Source organism: Falco rusticolus, chromosome Z (assembly GCF_015220075.1).
Source record: "Falco rusticolus isolate bFalRus1 chromosome Z, bFalRus1.pri, whole genome shotgun sequence".
In the NCBI taxonomy this organism is placed as follows: Eukaryota; Metazoa; Chordata; class Aves; order Falconiformes; family Falconidae; genus Falco; species Falco rusticolus.
In genome coordinates this window covers 7,896,528-7,916,392 of record NC_051210.1, presented here as the reverse complement: position 1 = coordinate 7,916,392, position 19,865 = coordinate 7,896,528, and the positions used below count along the sequence as shown (strand labels likewise).

General features: G+C 45.1%; 1 protein-coding gene across 7 annotated transcripts in view; it reads right to left on the bottom strand.

The window, feature by feature from the left end:
- Nucleotides 1–5,632, bottom strand: part of CAST (calpastatin) — a 64,151-nt gene extending 58,519 nt beyond the window's left edge. For 3 of the 7 annotated variants that reach the window (XM_037373399.1, XM_037373403.1, XM_037373404.1), the window contains exons 1-2: nt 5,453–5,631; nt 87–152 (exon numbers count right to left, since the gene is read on the bottom strand). In XM_037373399.1, the coding sequence (XP_037229296.1) occupies nt 87–152; nt 5,453–5,503 (117 nt within the window). In that variant the 5' untranslated portion in view covers nt 5,504–5,631. Of the gene's footprint in view, nt 1–86; nt 153–2,696; nt 2,836–5,144; nt 5,282–5,452 lie in introns of those variants that run through there. The other 4 variants (XM_037373400.1, XM_037373406.1, XM_037373401.1 and 1 more) reach the window with 4 other exon arrangements.
- Nucleotides 5,633–19,865: the final 14,233 nt, after the last annotated feature.

Here is a 19,865-nt window from a genome sequence, read left to right as displayed (position 1 = left end):
ACTTTGCTATCAAAAGACAAAAATCTGTATAGGAGGAAATTCATTACCAACTTTTCTTCTTAACGTGTTCAAACATTTGATTTTACCTCTGTTGCTTCTGCTTTTTTCTCTTCCAATTTGGAAGAAGTTTCACTTGTCTTCTTGTCACCATGCTGTAAGTAGAGAAAACAGATGTTCAGTTATTAAGATCTTAAATTATACCTTCTATGTAGAGAAAAACCCAAACATCTTAGTGCATGTATGGTTCCTTTCCCCTACCACAACACAACAAAGGGGAACATGGTAAGTTTTCCTTCTCACCAATGGGCAGGACTTCTAAACAACCTGCTGGATAACTTTAAGTGAAATCAAGGAAAATCATGACTTCTAGGGAAGTACCTGTAATGTGATTGTTCTTGCAGAAAGTCCTGAAAGATATTAAGCTATCACTCATCCCTTAGCAGCACACAGCACTACAATACTTGCTTCAGAAACACTGTCAGTTCCACAAGCTTCAGCAGAAACCAAGCAGCTCTCAGAGAGACCAACATGACATGTGCAATCATGAAGATCCACTCCAACACCTGAATCTTCTTCAGACACATTAAAATGCTCATTATGCCCAGCCCTCCTTACATGGAAGGAAGCTGTTACTATGATTTCTAGAATTCTGCTGCTGATATACAACAAATGAATTCTATAACGATTCAGGCAGTGGTACACATTAGGAAATACAGTTCTTCCAGGTTCCCCAAACTTCCTGCATCTTTTATCCCCTCCAAGACTTGAAACCTCTTGCTCTCATCTAAATTGCTGACATGCAATCCAGTTTGCTAACAACATGCCACAACGCACAGAAAGTTTGTTCAGTGTGCACACTGCCATCCAGTGCCCATTTTACTCCCTGCATCTCTGAAAAGCAGTAAATACGGCCCCTCAAAAAATCTTTTTCCAAAGTATATTGTTTGACCACTAGGATAGAAAAGTAAAAAGCAAGAAATTTTACCATGAATGTAAAAGACAAGACAATACAGCTATTATCTAGTATCTCAGGTAGTATAACTTCTCATGGCAGCTGAGACATGTAGGAATGAGGATTCATGTCTGGTTTGTTTTGTTAAGTAAAGGCAGGAGATGATTTGAAACCCATTTATTCCTATCTGTTCTGAGGATCGAGCTGCAGGAGGTAAAGTTTGCTAACCCACTAAAGTAATGAGTTCCTATGGATTTTTTCTTTACATGGCTGCAGGGAAAAGTAATGACGCATGTATCACTGCACTATCTTCAACAGGAATGTGTTCAAGGACTTCGGCAGACAGGTTGGGAAAATACTACAGCTGAATGAACAAATAAAACCAAAAAACCCAGTGTCTCTCTATAATCTGTTTCCATTATGATGGTACATGACAAAAATTTCAAAAACTGTTTTAGACAACCTCTTAATAATTCAAGTTTTATAATTAGTTTGGGCATGACTAAGACACTTAACAAGTTTTAAAATCGAAAATGCTATTCTCATATTCCAATTGTGCCTCTTCAGAGGAAAAACAAGCCCCGTAGGCTGTCGTTTCAGGTAAGAGATGGATTGATTCACTGCCTCATAATAGCACTTTCAGTATAGGCACAATTACCCAGTTATCTGCGCTTTTTACTGCTACAATAAAAGCAAACCACACACATACCAGTATGAGCAATGTCAGTGAGCATGCTCTTGCTGACGAAACCGTAACTCCAGAGCCAGCGTTGATATAAGGCGCAGGAGCTACAGCTCCTGCCCAGCAAAACTCTGTTGTATAGACTAGGCTTTCTTTCTATATGGATACCCTCGCATCACAACACACCTAAAAGCCAAGTGATACTCTGAATCCAGCTAACTCAGCTAATAAAGCAAACAAGCCTTTCTGTACATTGCAGGTATTGTATTGGTTTTGTTTATTTTCCTCTTCAAATTTGGACACAGCTTTAAAAGCTGCAACACCAATTAAAGCCCAGATGTTTAGGGGTTTTTTTCTTTCATTAAATCACGTCACAGAATGCAGGAGCCTTACTTAGGTCCTACTGAGTGTGCCAGGCTTTTACCAGGGCCAAATCCAGCATTACCTTTTCTCCCTAAGTCCACTTCCTCATATCCACACCAAGGAAACCTGTACCAGACAGGACCACAGCATCAACAGGGCTTCCAGTCCCACAACTATGAAGAGGGAGTTACACTGTATCCCAACAGAGGGACACAGCTCAGAGTGTCCTCTCTTGGGTGTTGAGGCTTCAGCATTCACCTGCTCCTGTTTTCCCATCCCCTAACCACACAGTTGTCAGGTGCAGTGGTCTGTGCTGTTTGCAGAGGGCAGGACAAGGGCGCTGGCAGGATTCCCTCAAGCAGAATATCAACTCCACATCCCTGAGGGACCCCATGGTGGCTTCACTGGCCAGAAAGGACAAGAAATGGACCAGGACAAGGACCACAACTTTGCCACCCCTAAACTGAAGTCAGAGAGATATTAAATGCATGCCATCTTCCCTTCAGAAGGTTATGTCAAACAGCACCTACAATAATGAGATTTTGACTTAGAGGCCAAATCCTGTTTATTTTAGCCATAGGAATAAAGCATGTATGGCCCAACCAAAGTAATTTTTTATCCACTAAGTGGGGAGTGTGTACACATTAAGCGCTGATACTCTCCGACCTCAGATAATAAAACAGCTTATGAAAGTATTACCTCTCTTGAAAGTGCCATCCTGAGGAGGTAACCTTGGAAAGCACAACTTCCTAACACACCTTCTCAGAAGACCATGGTGTTTCCTGAAATGGCCAATGCTTAAGATATGAGAAGGGATGCTGCTTCAAAAATGCCCTTCAGCAGCTCGCTTCTGGTCTGCACTTCCGAGCTCTGCACCTTCTAGTAAAAAAAAATAAAGAAGAATAATAATAAAAAAATCAACCTCAGTAAAAGACTAAGCTCATGTTTTCTGGGACACCATACATGCATTGCTCCTTTACACTCCAAAGTAGATAATGACAGAGTTGACTTCTCCTTTGGGCACTCTTTCTGCTCATCTTTCCTTACAATGCCAAAGAAATACATACATAACCAGGACAGTAGACAGGGGCAGCTCTAGCTCTGTCACACAAACAGTGGGCATACAGCTGAAGCTATTTCTAGTTTAATTAATGAGCTAACAACAATTTCTTATAGTTGCTAAGTTGGCCCAAAATATCTTCCACTTCCACTAACTAAAAGCAAAACACAGAAACCCACCCATAATCACACATTTACCAAATACACAAAGAATTATCATGAACAAGAAAGTTTATCCTGAGATCTTCATCCTGTTCTACAGTGCACAAGAACATCACGACACTCTTCCTTTATGGACACACATTTATCTTCTGATGCAGAGCATACATGAACTAGAAAGTAATAGGCCTAGGTGAAAAGCACAGAGCAAAATACTAAGAACTGAACACACAAGTGCATCTTCAGCCTGCACTTGCAAAAATCAGACCTCAACTAAAGATCTTGCTTCAAGAAATTCTTTCTAAGTCCCAGAGGCCCCATCAGCATTAACAAGCCTTTGGTTCACAGCCATTGCGCAGCATCTCTGAGGACTGCAGCAATGACACAATCAGTAACTGGGTGAGAAGAGACACTTCCTTGCAGGATTCTCATCTGAAGAAACTAACTTTGCATTACAGGTATTAAAGGGGAAGTTATTGTTCTATGCAGATAGGAATCTGACCTTTGTTTTTGAGTAGAAATTGAGAAAACTGAGATCTTTGATGGTACTTGGAAAACCGCCAGACCTGAAGAGATGTCAGGGGAACTTCAACCAAGCAGTGTAAGGAGTGGAAAGGTGAAACCTGGATTTCTTCTTACAGCCATCCCACTCTGCTCTAAATACACCAGCCAGTAAAAACCTCATTAGAGCAACCAGTGAACCTCTTTTGTGTCCGTTCCTGTCTCCTACCTTTTCTGCTTTGCTTACTCATCCTTTAGACTGTAAGGTCTTCTAGGCAGAAACTGGAAGAACCCCAGTCTCACATGGAGGCCTGCTGGTGCCAGCAACTGTAATGAAGTGTTTACAACAGAGCACATGGAGGAGCGGTTTCCTTACCTGACCACACCAGCAGTCACATTGTTTTAATGTCTTTTATTCCCATGGCTTCAGTGACCCTGGACTGCTGAGGCCTTTAACATCTGTGTCATCACTTAATGCAGCAACTCCCAAACTTTCCTCCTTGTGACTCTGGGTCACCACACTGTATGACTGATTTGACCTCACACTAATGAATGATTGGAAACATTACTGAATGCTGATCCAAGCTACTTAGAGCAATTTAAAAATACAATTACAAACTCAACAGATCTAATCTACCGGGCATTTAGAAAACACATTAAAGTGGTGTCTTCTCTGAAAGCTACCTTACTGAACGCATACTTCCTATAAAACTTAACAGAACACAAACTTCTTTTCACCACTCCATAGAGAGGCCAACTCCTTCCTTATATGACTAATAAATTACGAAGAAGACTTCTTAAAGTAATTGCAGGTTCGTCACAGTAATAAGGAGTGACCTAACTCCAGCCAAACCACATGGAGCCATCAGAGAGCTGTGGTTTGCTCGGGGAGTCTCTAGCAAGTGACGACTATTCCTGGCAGCTCCACCACCCACCTGAAGTTAAGAACATGTTTCCAAAAAAAGGGCAGGCTGTGGAGAGTTTTTTTGCAAAGCTGAAAAAAATCCCATGTAAATCCTGTTTTATGTCACAAACCACTGTATTTTGAACAAGCAATACAGTTTCATCAGCATTGGGCTGAAAATGATGAAAACAGCCAATAGCATGACAAAGCCTGGCGTTCAGCATCTCTTGTAAAAGACTGCGGAGGGATTATGAAAGCACATCCCGGGAACACCACGTTCCCATCTGACCTGAAACGCTACTACACCAGCGTTTAAAAAAAGCACCGATTTGCCTCCTGTCACCACAAACTCCTTTCCTTACCCCTCCACTGGCCCTCACGCCACAGAGGGGACGGGGCCTTCAGGCCGTCCCGCCCGCGGGACCCTCCCCAGCCGCGCCGGCTCCGGGCCGTTCCCCCAGTCGCCCACCACCCCGCGAGGGTGTCCCCGGCCCGGTCCCGCCCCGCCCCAGCCCCGTATTTACCATGGCGTACCACCACCGCGCGAAGGCCATGGCGCTGCGCGCTGCTCCTCACCGCCCGGCACGGCGCGGCAGGGCACGGGCCTCGCTCCGGCAGCCGCCTCCACCCCCGGGCGGCACCCGCCCCGGCAGCGGCCTCCTACCGCCGGGCCCCACGGCAGGGCGGCGCCCGCGGCCCCGCCGAGGCCGTGGGGCAGTCGGGGCTGCGCGTCGCGCCCGCCACCTCCGTACCCCCGTCACCGCCATACCCCACCGCTGTACACCCCTTCACCGCCCCCCGCCCCGGCCCCCCCGCTGCCGCCCCACCTTACCGCTGCGGACGCGGCGAGGGGAGGCTGCCTCCCCTTTCCGGCCTGCGACATGTCTGCGGGTGCCCCTGCCGCCTGCCCCCTGCGCTGCCGCGGGCCCCGGGGAAGCGGGAGGTGGCCGGTCGCGCCGCTCAACGGTCCCAGCGCCACAGTCGTCTCGCACAGCGGCCGGTCCCTCCCCTTCCTGCCGGCGCCGGGCCGGGCCCGGGCTGCGGCCCCGAGGCCCGCGGGGGAAGCGGGGGGCAGGGGCCGCTGTGGCTGAGCTGAGGCGGCCGGGCGGGCGCGGAGCGTGAAGCGGCGGCCCCGGCGCCCCTTGCCCTGCCAGCGCTGGCGGCAGGACGACGGTCACCTGCAGCAAGAGTGGCTTTTCTTAAACACGGGGGAGTTTGAGCAAAACACAAAAAGCACAGAAGCTTTCCTATTCCTCATACAAGTCGGTCCCCTTGGAAAAGCGTTGGGTATTGATACTCGGCAAGAGGCTGGTGCCCAGGCGCCTGCTCCATCGTGGCTTCCCCCAAGATGGAGCTGGGTGGCAGGTGCCTGTGGCTGCTCCGGCACCCCGGCTCTCCAGCCATGGCCACCACCTCGGCCTGCTCTGGTGCAAAGGGCGAGGGACACCTCCCCCCGATCTGAATGCCGATGTGAATGCCCTCGGTTCTGAAGTCAGGCATGTATCCTATGGGTCAGTGTGGTTGTGAGGCTCACATCCAGAGGATTTACTGTGGTTTAGGTTATTAAATGGAAAAACTTTCAAGATCTGATGTTTTTTTTAAGAACAAGTCACAAATGTCCCCATCCATGTGGGTCTTTACACAAATGAGCTACCCAGGATGCACTGGTGGCTCTTCCAAGACACCACAGGGACAGGCAAAATTAAGCACGACCAAACCACCATGATAACAGCTGGAAAATCCTCCATGAATAGGAACGGTGCAGCCCTAAGCCGGGTTTGGGTGAGCCTCCTGTCAGTGTGCATGTGTAGCTGGAATGAAAAATTCACCACTTACCAAGAGCGGTTCTCCGAGGCTGCCTCGGTAAAGAAACAAACTGCAACTGAAGTGCTGGGGCAAATATTCTTGAAGTGTACTGGCAAGAGCAATGTGATTAATAACATGAAGTCAACCTCCAGTGAAAGGGGTTCAAAATGCAGTCATTGCCTCTCAGTGTGTAGGTGCATGCACACCCCAACACGGCTTGTGTGCAGGAATTGGCATGATTTGCAGGCTTTGTCGCACCCAGGAATTGTTTCTACACAGCTTAAGTAAAAGGAGTAAGCATTTGGGGTGTTCTGGGCCAGGGGATCCCAAGTTTCAGCTGGCTGGGTGGAACAGCCATTGGATAAGTTGTGTTACTCAGTAGCAGCAGCAGCGGTGGTCCCTGGACACAGGCCGAAGCAAGGAAGCCATGTCTATCAGCAGAGGGAAGCAAAGGTGTCAGAGTCATTAGGGACTGGTAGCCACCTCCGCAGCTGCTCCCTGCTTCCACTGGGCAAGAGGCAGTAGGGCTAAGCCACTTAGTGGGAAGTCTGTAAACCCAATTAGTGCTTGTGGCTTATCCTGTCACACAGAGACAAGGAGATGAGTGGGTGACGGTAAACCCCTGGTGGCCTTGGGGTGTGGCTTCAGTCTCCTGAGAGGAAAGACTGTTCAGAGGTTGGTATGTTGCTTGCTTCACGCCATCCCTGCCTTTCCTTTCTGATAAGCTCCATGCAGATTCACAGCTGGTCTTTGAAGTGTTTCAGCCTGTGATGTGCATGGTTTTTCATTCCACTGGATGGGTCATCTGCCTAAATTTTTAAGTACCGAGCCTTCACCCAAGGTCTGCATTGCATCTGGCCATGGGATTGTAAAGCAGTTACACGGGACTATCTTAAAATCATGTATATCTAGGCAAGGTGCTTCGGGGGAGGTGAAGGCAAGGGCTGTGTTTAATTCCTGGCTTTTACACAAAGCTCTTGTGTGCTGTTTTATCTGGGGTCACTCTGACAGGTCTAACAGATTGTACTGCATTCTTTGGCTGCAGGCAGTGGACGCTCCCTGCTGACACAGTCCTCCAGGAAGCCTTCAGTGAGCTTCACCCCTGTTATTGCTACATGCCAGATAACAAGCAGCTGGAGCTGAGAGTAATTGAAATTGTGGAGCTGCACAGTGACAGCGTAGTAGTATGTGAAATCCTTGGTGATGTCAGTCTGTGTCATGCTGGATGTTGAGGGTGCTGCTGATCCAGAAGCACATCATCAGTTTGAAGCTTCCCTAGTAAGAAGTTAGGTATATAGATGAGATTTGAACACCAGGTAGCTGCAGGAAGGAGGAGAGCTGCCTGGACACTTACTCCAGTTCCCACAGCTACTGCATGCATCTGTAGTGTTTTGGAAACCAAAGGGCTCCAGCCTTCCAAGGAAATCTTGGTTTAGGGCTAAGGGGTTGGCACTGTTGTTTCTATTAGAAGGGTCCTCTGATTTGCTACTGCTTTAAGAAAACATTGTTCATTGACAATTCCTGCATAAATTTATTCTTAACTAGTTAAGATTGGTTTTATATGCTTTTGTGTATTTATAGTCCAGACATCAATTTGTTCAATGTATATTGGCTGGAGCAAGAGCGGGTGGCCACATCATCAGGAGTGTGGGTTCTGTACTGTGATAATGTGTAATGGAAACAAGTATTTAATAGCCATTTAGAAATATGTTTCATGGATATGTTTACATGTAATTCAAGGTATTTGGAGTCTAAAATAGGAATCCAGAATCACAGACTCATTTCTCCCTGCCATACCCTGTCTCCAAAGTGCACCAGTTGTCAAATGCCTCTGAATAAGAAGGTGCTCAAAATTCTGGCAGGATCAGATTAAATTCTTGCCAAGTATACGTATTTTATTAGTATAACTTGCATAATAGTACTTCTGCAAGCTTATGAGTCATTTACCAAATTTACAAAATAACAAAATGAAGTACAAAATCTCTTGTGTAATTGGATTTTTATCTAGGGGAGTTTAAAAAAAGTCTAAAAGTAAGTAAAAATCCAGTCAAACAAGTTGTTTGTTTAAACATTTTCCTATTCTTCTGCTTTACCAAAAAACTCATCACAAGTTTTTGTTCTACTTCCTCCCAAAAGCGAAACCATCAGGATTCACTTTTTTTTTTTTTTTCATTTGATGCATGCAGTCCCACCCTGTTTTAACACACCAACAGTAATGAAGATGGACAAGTACATTTCCTATCTTCTACTGTTCTTGTTCACAAAGTGTTCAGTAAATGGGAATTGGAACTTTTGGTTGTGGAAATCCGATTTGTTGATAAGAGTAAATAGTTTAACAACATCTCTGCTCTATAAAGCAATAATTCAAGTCCTTACTATTTAAAAGAAAGGTTTATTTCCATATACATTGATACCCATATTTTTTGTACATTATAAACATTCTCTTTTATAATGTAAATGGTATGTCCTCTGCTTGTTTAGTGTGGTTTAGAGATTTCCCATCCCACTGCTGAATGGAAATTTCCTGTCCACAGGCAGAAGTGCCAAGCTTTGACACCAACCAAAAGGAAATTAGATTTGATTCCATAGTCTTCCTGGGGGTTTGCAATTTTGTAAAACCTTAAATACTGAGCTGAGCTTTAATTAAAAAATAATATATTTGAAATTAGCTTTGAATAATTACTGGAGCTGAATGTGGGTGATACGTATGAAGGTTTTTATTTATCCAGGCATTCTATTTCACTACACTGAAATAGAGCAAAACCAAAAGCTTCAGCAGTTATGTCTCACAACTGACAGTGAAAAAAAAATATGTTGTAGCCTTCATCACACAAGACTTTTTTCCACCCCCATGTGTTTGGTCCTCTCTTTTCTCCACAGCCAGGTTCTACCAGGTAAGCCAAGCAGTCCCATCAGTTTGGGAAGTCAGCAGAGATTCAAGGCAGACAAGGTGAGACTATCATGTAGCCAGAAAGGTTCTATCTGTTGATTTAGAAACAGTTTAGGAATGTGTGCTTCCAAGCATTGGTTTGTTTAAATATCAGATCAGCTTTTAGCAAATCACAGGCATTTCTCTGAACTGGATACAGATATGGACAGTACGAGGTTACAACTCCAAAGGGAGGTCCAACAGGAAGTACAGCACGAAGAGCTAGGCGTTACCCGATGGATGTCAAACATTGCGGCTGTGTAGGAGTGGCTAACCTAGTTCATTCCTGCCTGCTGGTTTTTTCTAAAAAGATCTTTCTTTAGATCAGGTATATTCTCCCAAGTGTAAACTAAATTACAGAATTACAGCAAAATGTATGTCCTAGACATTTGTAACTTTTATAAACCTGGTTTGTATTTGTCTCAGATTCTAAAACTGCAGGCTTAGATTAGTCTGTAAGTAGGAACTGCAGATAAGGAAAACTCCAGCAAGCTCTGTGTGTGGTGAGGCAAAAACACCATGTGTGCTTAGATAAAGCCCATACACTAGAAGGTTTAAAAATCAATAGAAAATCATGCTAGTAAATAAAATATGTATCTTTTAAGAACAGTTTATATTTTCAATATACAAAATTTTGCAAAATGTTTCTTTCTGTGTCAGTGCTATGTCTTGCAAATAACAAAACCCATGCAAGAGATTAAAGTTTTCAGGTGAGGATGTTTTCTCACTTAATCTCCATTTGACACAGAAACAACGATTTCCTTGAGAGTAATACTCCAGTGCAGTGCTGCACTTATCACTAATCATCAAGGTGCACAATGGTCCCCTCAGGGCAGTACTATCCTTCAGACGAAATTAATCCTGAGATTCTTGGTATTAATAGAAGCTTCACAGAGGAAGGGCTGTGAAAAATAGCTGTGGTTTTCCAAAACGCATCCTGTAAAACAAACTAAAATTTGTTTGTATTTGTTTGCAAAGTTGGCAGTAAGTCATTTATGTGGGTGACTTCCAATACCAGGGTAATGAAGAAGATGTTTTATGTGCCACCACATCTCTTGTTTATAGTTTCATTTATGTTTTCTTTTTTTCTGCTTGTCTCACCCATGCACAGATACACACACAGTTAGGGCTAAAGAAGCCCAAAACAGATCAAAGTATAATTTATAACTAATCCAAAAGCAAAAATGAAACAAACATTTGATTACTTCGTATATAGATATATAGATATATAAAAATATATACATTTGTAGATACATACACATTTGTATGACTGTCTCGCAATTATTTTGTACAAGTTTATGATGTAATGCACTACATCACTAACCAATATTCCCATGATTCCCTGGTAAAAGAAAAGACTAGTGACTAAAGACTTATGAATAATAACTCTGCACTGAATAATATGAATAATGAATAATAACAGCACTGAAAGATACAATTAAGTTACACTGAACTTACACAACAAAATACTAAGCTTAAGACAGAATTTTCATAGGAACCTTGGAGAATCTCTGGGGCCAGGAAAGGCAGCAAAACATCTCCTCCACCTGCCCTCACTCAGCCTTCATAAGGGGTAGCCACAGCATAAGCCTGTAGTTGGGTATCACTGGTAGCTACTAGTGACACAAGCAGCACACGGTGACCATGACTTTTGACAACACTAAAAGACAGTCATTTTTATGGCAGTTTCTTGGGGCTGTTGGGAGAGTCCTGGACAGTACTGGTTGTTAGAAAACACAGAATGCTCTTTTGCCAACACTGCTAAATATCTTTTTTGCTTCCTGCTGGAATCTGAAAACTCTTCCCTGATTTCATGTTGGTTGGGCAAGGATGCTTCTTCTGGTATACTTTCAGCAGCCTGTGAAACAAGACATCAGTAATTACACTTGTAACTCTGCACTTGTAACTGGTTATGAAAAAAACTTAGGCAAACAAGAAATTCCTGTTGAGAGAGAGAGGGAAGTTATTGTGCTGGGCTCTGGCAGCGCTCGTCAGTTGTAACACATCCGCCATTCCTACAGGGATGCATCCCCTGTGATGGCAGGGTTTGAGGACCCCAGGCTTTCATTTGCATTTCTGTGGGAGGCTGTTGCCTTTGCTGCTGGTAAACTGAGGCTCAGAAGGACTGAGGGATGTCTGGGTTCACGCAGGGTGCTTGCAGCAAATAAAGGCACTGTCCCTGAGTTTTGTTTGTACACAAACCTTTCAGTCCCACCACATTTCTGATCTGATTATCAAGCTTAAAAACAGAGTTCTATCAAAAATGAAGAAACATTATATAGCTTGTCCTCTTCAGTGTGCTGACCATGAGAAACCTCACCGCAGTTTTCATCTAAACATGCACTCATGCCTAATGGCATAATTATTTCTGCAAGATGTATTTGTATGCAGACACACATATTTGTGCAATCACATACACATTTTAAATATACACACACAAATAATGCATTAATTACAATCTAGAGTTAGAAAAAAACCATTTTTAAATACTTTGCCAGTCAGAGGTGCATGATATGCCTGGAAACATGGATGAGAGTGTGGCATTGCTAAATGATTGTGGATTGGCTTGATCAGAGTTGGTGGTTGTTGTGCATTTTGCAGCCTTGTTAGCATCTGGTTCATCCTGTACTTAACTGGGTTGACTAGTGCCTCATCTGCAAGTGAGAATAACATGTTAAAAGCTGCATTAATATTAATAACCACGTCTTAAAAAAAAAATAGCTCTATTTACAGCCAGCCTGACATCCGTGAATGTATTATAGCCATCTGCTGCTTTGCCGTTGCCTCCCTGCTCAGATGTTTTCTCAGTGGCATGGTTCAAGCTCTCCTTCATCACTGGCAACTGTATGCTCTCTACAAGACTAACTCTGACAGGTCTTTTCTTAGCTTAATACTATACTTTGTGCCCTTTAAGAAGCAGAAGTTCCAGTCACAACAACAGAAAGGAAGTCAAACAGGCTGGTCAGAAATGTTTTATGGAAAATTGCAACACTGCTTTGCAGGCAACTCTTCTGTTTCAGAAATGTAAGAAAATAGGAAACTGGGATTGGTCGGAAAGGAAAACATGAGTAACATGGAAAAATTTTATGGCTATATGCTGTTTTGGAGGCAGTATACATTTTTTGTAATTAAAGAAGAAAGCAAATTGAACTAACATTGGTGCAAGCCTCCAGTGCATTGCTCAGGGACATCCCTGCTTGCAGCAGCTCCCCTTCCTGCTCATGCCTCTCTGAAAGCATACACAACATTAATGGGGCTGAGGTGCAGATAACTTCCTCTTGGCATGCACCGCTTTCCCTTGGGAGTATATCTCCTTTCTATTTTAAGACGTGCATTAGTTTCACGGTTGTCCTGAGGTGTGTGCTGGGGTAGTCCTGCATTGCAGCAAGACCTGTTTCTGCGCATGTTCAGGACCAGGCATCAGTGCAGGAGGACTTGGTTTGCAGTGAAACCACTTGGCAGAGCAACCCAGCCCTATTTAAATACAGCTGATGAGCAAATAGTTGTGAGAAGTAACGAGAATTTTGTTCTGCACATCACAAACCCCCCAGTCTGTCATTGCTGCCTGAAGGAATGTGCTGCTCCTCTGAGGCAGGCTGATGGAGACAGCGAGCCCCATCAGCCAAGGTGATGCTCTGCTCACTCCCTCTGAGCAGTGACCATCCAAGTGCTGCATGTGGGTGTCTGGGTGCCCTTTGCCATGCAGCACAGGCTGCTCTGGGCCTCCCGAATGTGAGTGACAGAAGCTCTGTTTGCAAATACAAAATGACTGTACCAAATGTGGGTAGATGGCAAGTGCATGTAGGCTTTGAAGGAGTTTATATTTTGTGTACATCAGCTCCAGATGTTGCCAAATCTGAAGTATTTCAAGTCACCACAGGGCAGCAGAGCAGTTAACATCTGAGGGGAAGATCTCTGCTTGAGGAAATGCATTTGCTTGTTGTGGAGCAACTTGTGATGATACTGCCTAGGATGGCTCCACCATGCCCAGGCTTGTCTTGCCGAAACCGCCTGGCTGCTCTGGCTCACCTCAGTGGTGTGCTCTGGCCCCTCCCCAGCCACCTACCCCCCAGCATCAGAAGCGCACCCCTGCCCTGTTTCCAAAACCCGAGGCAACGAGGCTGCCTCCTGATTTCCAGGACAAGGACCAGAGGAACCCCCTGGCAGGGGAGCGGGGCTGCATGGCAGATGTCCTTGCTGGGAGGCGGGTTGCACCCTCGCCCAGAGCCTGCTGCTCTGCTCATACCTCTGCTGTGACTCACCACTGGCGAGCTGATGACGAATCTGTCCTGCTGTACTCTCCTGAGGCCCTGGGCCAGCGGCACAACAGCTTCAGGGTGGAGTAGTAAGATAAAGAATTAGTGTGTTATTATTAAATGTGGCAAAAATAATGGCCTTGAGTCAGAAAATGGTAGCTCCCTGCTGTAAGACCCTGAAAACTGAGGTGAGTTTTTGCAAACAGCATATGAATGCAAGTGCCCACCTCTGGTGTCAGGCACTGAGGAAGGGAAGATCCTCCTCCACCACTCAGGATCTGGCATAACCTGAGGAAATGTGGTCACTTGTGCTTGCCAGGGACCTCCTTCAAACCTCACTGCAAATAACTGTTTCCCACTACCCCGAGAGAGTTTCAGATCAAGTCCAAAAACCATTCTTTCTGCAGCAGTAAAGTGTGGTAACAGTACTTTACATGAGCCAGGTCCGGGTATCTGCAAGTGTAAAAATCCTCTTTCCCCATTGTAAGGGAAAAACTGGGAAAAAAGTGTATAGATCATGACACCAAAGTACATTATTCTTTTAAACAAGACCCCAGAAAGCTCTGCCTGCATTGCATACCGTTGTCAGAAGATACTGGATCTGTTTTAGTAGACGATCACACTCAGACCAGCTGTCAGCAGATTGCAATCATGTTGATATTTGTGGTGAACAAATAGTTAACTGCCAGTGTGCCTGTATCTGTGCCATGATGCCATCACAGACATTTCCTCCACATCCTCTGCCTCTGCTGCCAAGGCACAGGGCAGCTAAAGTCAGGGGACGTGCTTCGCAGGCCAAAGCGAGATAATCCCACATCCCTGGGGAACCAGGGCACCCCCAGGACAGACGGACGGATGGACGGGGACTGGGGGGACAGACAGACAGACACACACACCCCACCCCATAAACCCCCCCCACCACACCCCCCACACCACACCCCCAGCCTATAAAGCTGGAAATGTGAAAGGGACTCAAACAGGAGGGCTTGGAGAAATCATGACAGTGGTCTGTGATAGGGAGCAGCGTCTCCGGTTGCCCAGCCCTGCTCTTCCAGGAGGCAGGCGTGTCTCTAGGGTGAAGTTTGTTTCCAGGGTTTGCTGGAGTTGGTGTGTGGCTGCTGGTTGATTTTTCTTCCCTCTGACTGCATTCCTGCCATTCTCTGCTTCTCTCTGTCTACGCTCTGGCATTTTTACTGCAGGGTTGCAGACCAGATCTTTAAGAGATGCACAAAGCATGACTCACCCGTGGCTTTGCAGAGACTATGGCAGTGCTGGGTTGTTGTTAAACCCAAAACCTTCCTTGCCATACCCTGACTCTGCAGATGAGCTGTGTCCCTCTGCACAGACCTGTTGTCAGGACTGTGCTTGCATTCGTTTTTCTTGTTCGTCTTCCCAGAAATCTTGTATGGAAAGGTTTGCAAGAGTCATTCTGGGTTGGCTCTGAATTTCTGTAGAGCAACAGCATGCTGGGGGTGAGTCACACTGCTGTGCTTGCACTGCTGGGGGGGAGATCTCCCACCTCTTGGTGGGGCTGTGCTGCCTCCCAACGACCTCTCCATCTCCCTGCCATGTGTGCCACACCTCTGTAAATGACCCAAAAAGCCACCAGCTACACCACATACCTAGAAAATCCCCACCTCAGGTAGCAGGTTTTATACCCTTGAGTTTCACAGTTGCAGCTGCCTGTTAAGAACCTTCTAGACTTTGCTAAATAAATTTCACCTGAGTGCTTTTCACTTCTTTTTGGACTGTTGGATGCTTAAGAGATGTCCAGCGGGCAGTGCAGGTTCTTTCAAGGTGACACATACTGAGATCAGTGTTTGCTGTACACAGACTTGCTTCTCCTCAGCCCTCAAGTCCCTCAGAAGAGGTTCATGAAGTACCCTGGTTTCAGTCACTCCCACTGGGACTCCAAACAGCATCAACTAAGCATCATTAATTAGTTTGGTTAAATAATGCTATTCAGCATTTATTTCTGATGCTCTGATGACATCTGGGAGTCTCAAGTATCCCCCTGTACTGAGAAATATTTACAGATGTGGCAGAAAGATAGAATCTAGGAACTTAAGCCCTAGGACCTCCACAGCCCTTTCTATTGCTCTAACAGCTCCAAGCATCTGTTGCATGATGGCACAGCGTTATCCTTGTCCCATGGTACATTTAGCTCCAGCTTGCATCTCCTCCTTTTCAGGATGCCCCAGTAGGATGGCAGGCTTTGATTTTTGCTGCCTTTTCTCTCAGGAACTCCCTTCACCCCCCTTGGGCCATGACTCATTTCCTCATATGGCTCATCTCATCCTGTCTGCTGTGGGAGCTTAGGGCTTGCTCTTCCCTTCTGCAGCAGCAAGGCTTTTTACAAAAACAAGTGAAGTGATCACGTTGTCGGAAATCTTACCTTTTTTTTTCACAGCATGCAGAGAGCCTTGTCTGTAGGCACCTCACTGAGGCTTGTGCATAGTCTGATATGTGAGGAAAGGTGGGGAAAAATCCAGTTACGTGCATATAAAGCCATTTTATATTCCTGTTGTACAAATGTGCAGAGAGGTGTGGGCAATAATAACTCAGTAAATTAGCCTCGAAATTCAGTCTTAAAATTGTAGTATAAATTGAAAGCTTAAGTAGCAAGTGAAGGCAGAATTCTCCAGGTTGTCTGTGCCACCTGCTTGGGTCCTTGGGGTGAGAGACAGGGAAATTAGGGTGCACATTTTGCTGCTCTGTGTGTGAGACCCTTCTTTGTACATACACAGGTCTTTACATTTTTCAGAATATGTGATCCTTTCTTTGCCAAAGAAACCAATACTTTCTCAGACTGAGAACAGGAAAATGTTAGTTATTCTCCTGCCTTTCTTAAATTATTCTTCACTTGTCACTCAGCTACAGTTTGTGTCATTATTTCTATCAATTTTAGGACAGAAGGCAAAGTGAGTGGTAGGAACCTTAAAATTATGCAATCTCCATTTAGCATAATGTGCTGAGATTTGGCTTCCTACCCCTATAGGGGAAAACAAGTATTTCGAGGGTGGATTTTTTTTTTAATTCTTCATCTGTTTGACTAGCCCACTGGTGATGTAGCAATGAGTTTTTGTGCTTCTGTGAAAAGTTGATAGACCTTGCCGTGTCTGAAGAGATGCACTCATGGATGCTGTGGCTGGAATTGAAGGACTGGTGTCATGTTTGGCCTAATGCATGATGCAGCCGGATTGTGAAAGGGTACAGAAATGGAAATCCAGCTTCAAAGTCAATGTCCAGGCAGATCTTGGGCTGTGTGGAAACTACCTTACTCTATGGATTTGCAGTCCTTATAGCCAAGAAATAACAAACTGCTGTTGATTCTTATCACATGCATCCTATGTTTTCAGTCTTCAATTCAGTTTTAACAGATAAAACATGGCACTACAGCAGTGAGAGTTCACTGCTGTAAATAAAAACACCAGAGGTGTGGTCAGACATAAGGCTGAAGCAATCTGAGCTGCCATACTGTGTGCTTCAGCATGTGTGCATTTGTGTAATTTAGTGCTGCCCTTGAGAGTTAGAACTTTCAAATTGGAGCACAGGGCACCTTACTTCATTATGGAATCAGGGCCTGCCCCCAGGAAGGACTTCTGGGGAGAAGTAGAAGCCCCAAGCTGTCCTGCAATGAAGGCATGGCCAAAGGATGCTCAGAAGCAAACAAACCGAGAGATGGCTAGCTGAACTGCCAATTAGTGCAAGCCCAAACCAAGGAGTGACACAGACCACTAGTGTTTTATTGCCATGTTTTGTCAAAAGCAGTGGACTACTGTGCTGAAATCTTGTTCCACCTGACCATTAGAGTAATAGTGGCAAGGACTGTCTGTGTGACGTGAATAGAAATTCACAGTAGCAATACTGTGAACAAAAGGAAAAAAATCCTCTTGTCTTAGCTTAGTGTCAGACCTCAGTAGTTTTCCTGCTTTCTGTGTTCTTGGGTTTATTTCTGTTTGTTGGTACACAGGGAAACATCTACCCTGGCTCAGTTACTGCGCTACCCTATGAGACACAGAGTCAACACATCTGGGTAAAAGCAAGGCTGGAGAAGCAGAGGATGAGGGAAGGGGGTGCCTCACCTTGCAGAGTCTCCAGTTTTGCAGAGGTGGGCAGCTGGAGATACCCAGCTGTAACAACCCCCCTGCCGCAGACCTGGGCAGTGCTCCATGTGTACTGCTGGGACCCCTGACATTTCAGCCACATGACCTTCCTATGGGTAACATGTATTTTGGCATCCACCCAGACAGTATAAGCCTTGCAGCCTGCAGAAACAACAGGTCTGGGTGAGAAATGTGTGTTCTGCATTGCTTGTCTTCCACCCTTCATATGCAGCAACATGTCTATCACCTGCCTGCTCTGTACACAGTATTAATTAATTTCCAGTAAAATGAAAATTAAACACATGTTACAAAAAATCTCGAATGTGAAACAAATCTCTGTAGACTTTAATTTGACACATTGTAAAGTTTTTCAGGCAAGACCAGGAAGACAGTATCTGATTAATCTAATATGCAAATATAAGCCTGTTAGCAATTCATGTTATCAAATATGAATAAGACAGTGACAAAGCTGGGGTTTATTCCTGGGTGATGTGAAGTAATCCATCTCAGTCCTCAAGAACTATCCAGAGAGGCACTGGCTCTGCTGAAAGACTGAGAGGGGTTTTCAGAGGAGAATCTCAGGATGTACAAACAGAATTTTTAAAAGCAGAGCATCTGCTAACAGGTCAGAGCACCATCTTCGTCTCACTCACAAAGGACCAGTAACAGGACAGAAAAATAAATGTCTGTGTGTGTAAGAGGGATCCTTGCTTCCAGCTTGAACGGGGGTGGATGCTCAAGGAGAACCAGGTTACCTAATTAGGAAAAAATGAGAGAAAAAGAGGAAAAAGGCTGCTATAGCATTATAGCCTTTTCCATTGCATTTTCCTTCATCAGATGAAAAGATTTCCTGAAGTTTTAGCTCTTTTTTATTGCTGATCATTGGATGTTAGTCTTGAAATCTTTCCCTCAAACAGTTTTGAATCCCCTCTGCTGTAATCTTGGCATCTTCATACTCTTCCACTTCCTGCCCCTCTCTGCAGCACAGTGGCAGTGGTCTCCCATTTCTGCACTCGGCCGGGGTTTGAAGTTCCTGCCAGGAGCCTTGGGTCAATTTGTGCTGCTATGCAGGGCAGTAGGGGCTTTCTTGGATCAACCCTGTAGCAAAAAGAGCTCAGTGAGAAATTGGAGTGCCCAGGGAATGAACTGAGGTAGGGAGAAGAAAGGTAAGCGTGGGGTCCAATGGCAAAATACTGCATGGATTTCAGCCCAGGTAATCCAGAGTGATTTTAACTGACCTTCGCTAGGAGTAGCAAAAGTAGCATTTTTCATCTGTTGTTCATTGGCATTCAATCATGTTTTACATTCAGTGACACACCTGTCCCACACACTGGATGTGTCTGTTCTGTGCTGAAAGACTCCATGTGAGTGCTATGACAGTTTTCATGTCACTTGAAATATTTAAAAAAGAAAAAAGAATAGAAATAAAGCATGACAACCTCGAACATATGCACCACTGAGGAGTAAGCAGCATGCAAGGCTTGGACACCCAGCATAGGGAAGGAGCAGGCTGTTTGCTTCCTTGTGACACAGGGGTTGTTTTCCCCTATTTGTAGCACAAATTCTGGTTTTTGCTGTGAGGAGGATGCTGTAGGATGCCCTTACCAGTACAACCTTTCTGCCTTCTTTTTTAACTAAGTTTGAAAGTCTAAGGAATGCATGTGACAAATGGGAAAATGAACGAATAAGATTTGAATTAGTAATTTTTTCCTAGGGCTCCCTCTGCATGCAGAAATTCATGTTCAACAGCAAAGCTGGGAGCCCCTGGAGCTGGCAGTGGCTTTTCAAGGGGTCAGAGCTCCTGATGCCCTTGTCCTCCCTGTGCAAGGTACTGCCACGACTCCACTCACAGGCAGGGCAGGCTGCAGACTGGCAGCCCTTCCAAAATTAACCTTTTCTTTTTATCACCCAAAGCAGCTTACCTTGTAGCCATGGCAACTTGCTGCCAGACACAGGCAGGCCATGAAGCTGGTGCTGCCTGCTGCTTCCCACCCGTAGTGAACTGAGGCATCCCTTCGTGGGCCACAGCATTCCTTCGTGGGCTGAAGCATCCCTTCCTAGACCACAACATCCCTTCATGGGTAGCAGCATCCCTTTGTGGGACACAGCGTCCCTTCGTGGGTGGCTTCTGGACCCAGGATGCAAGGC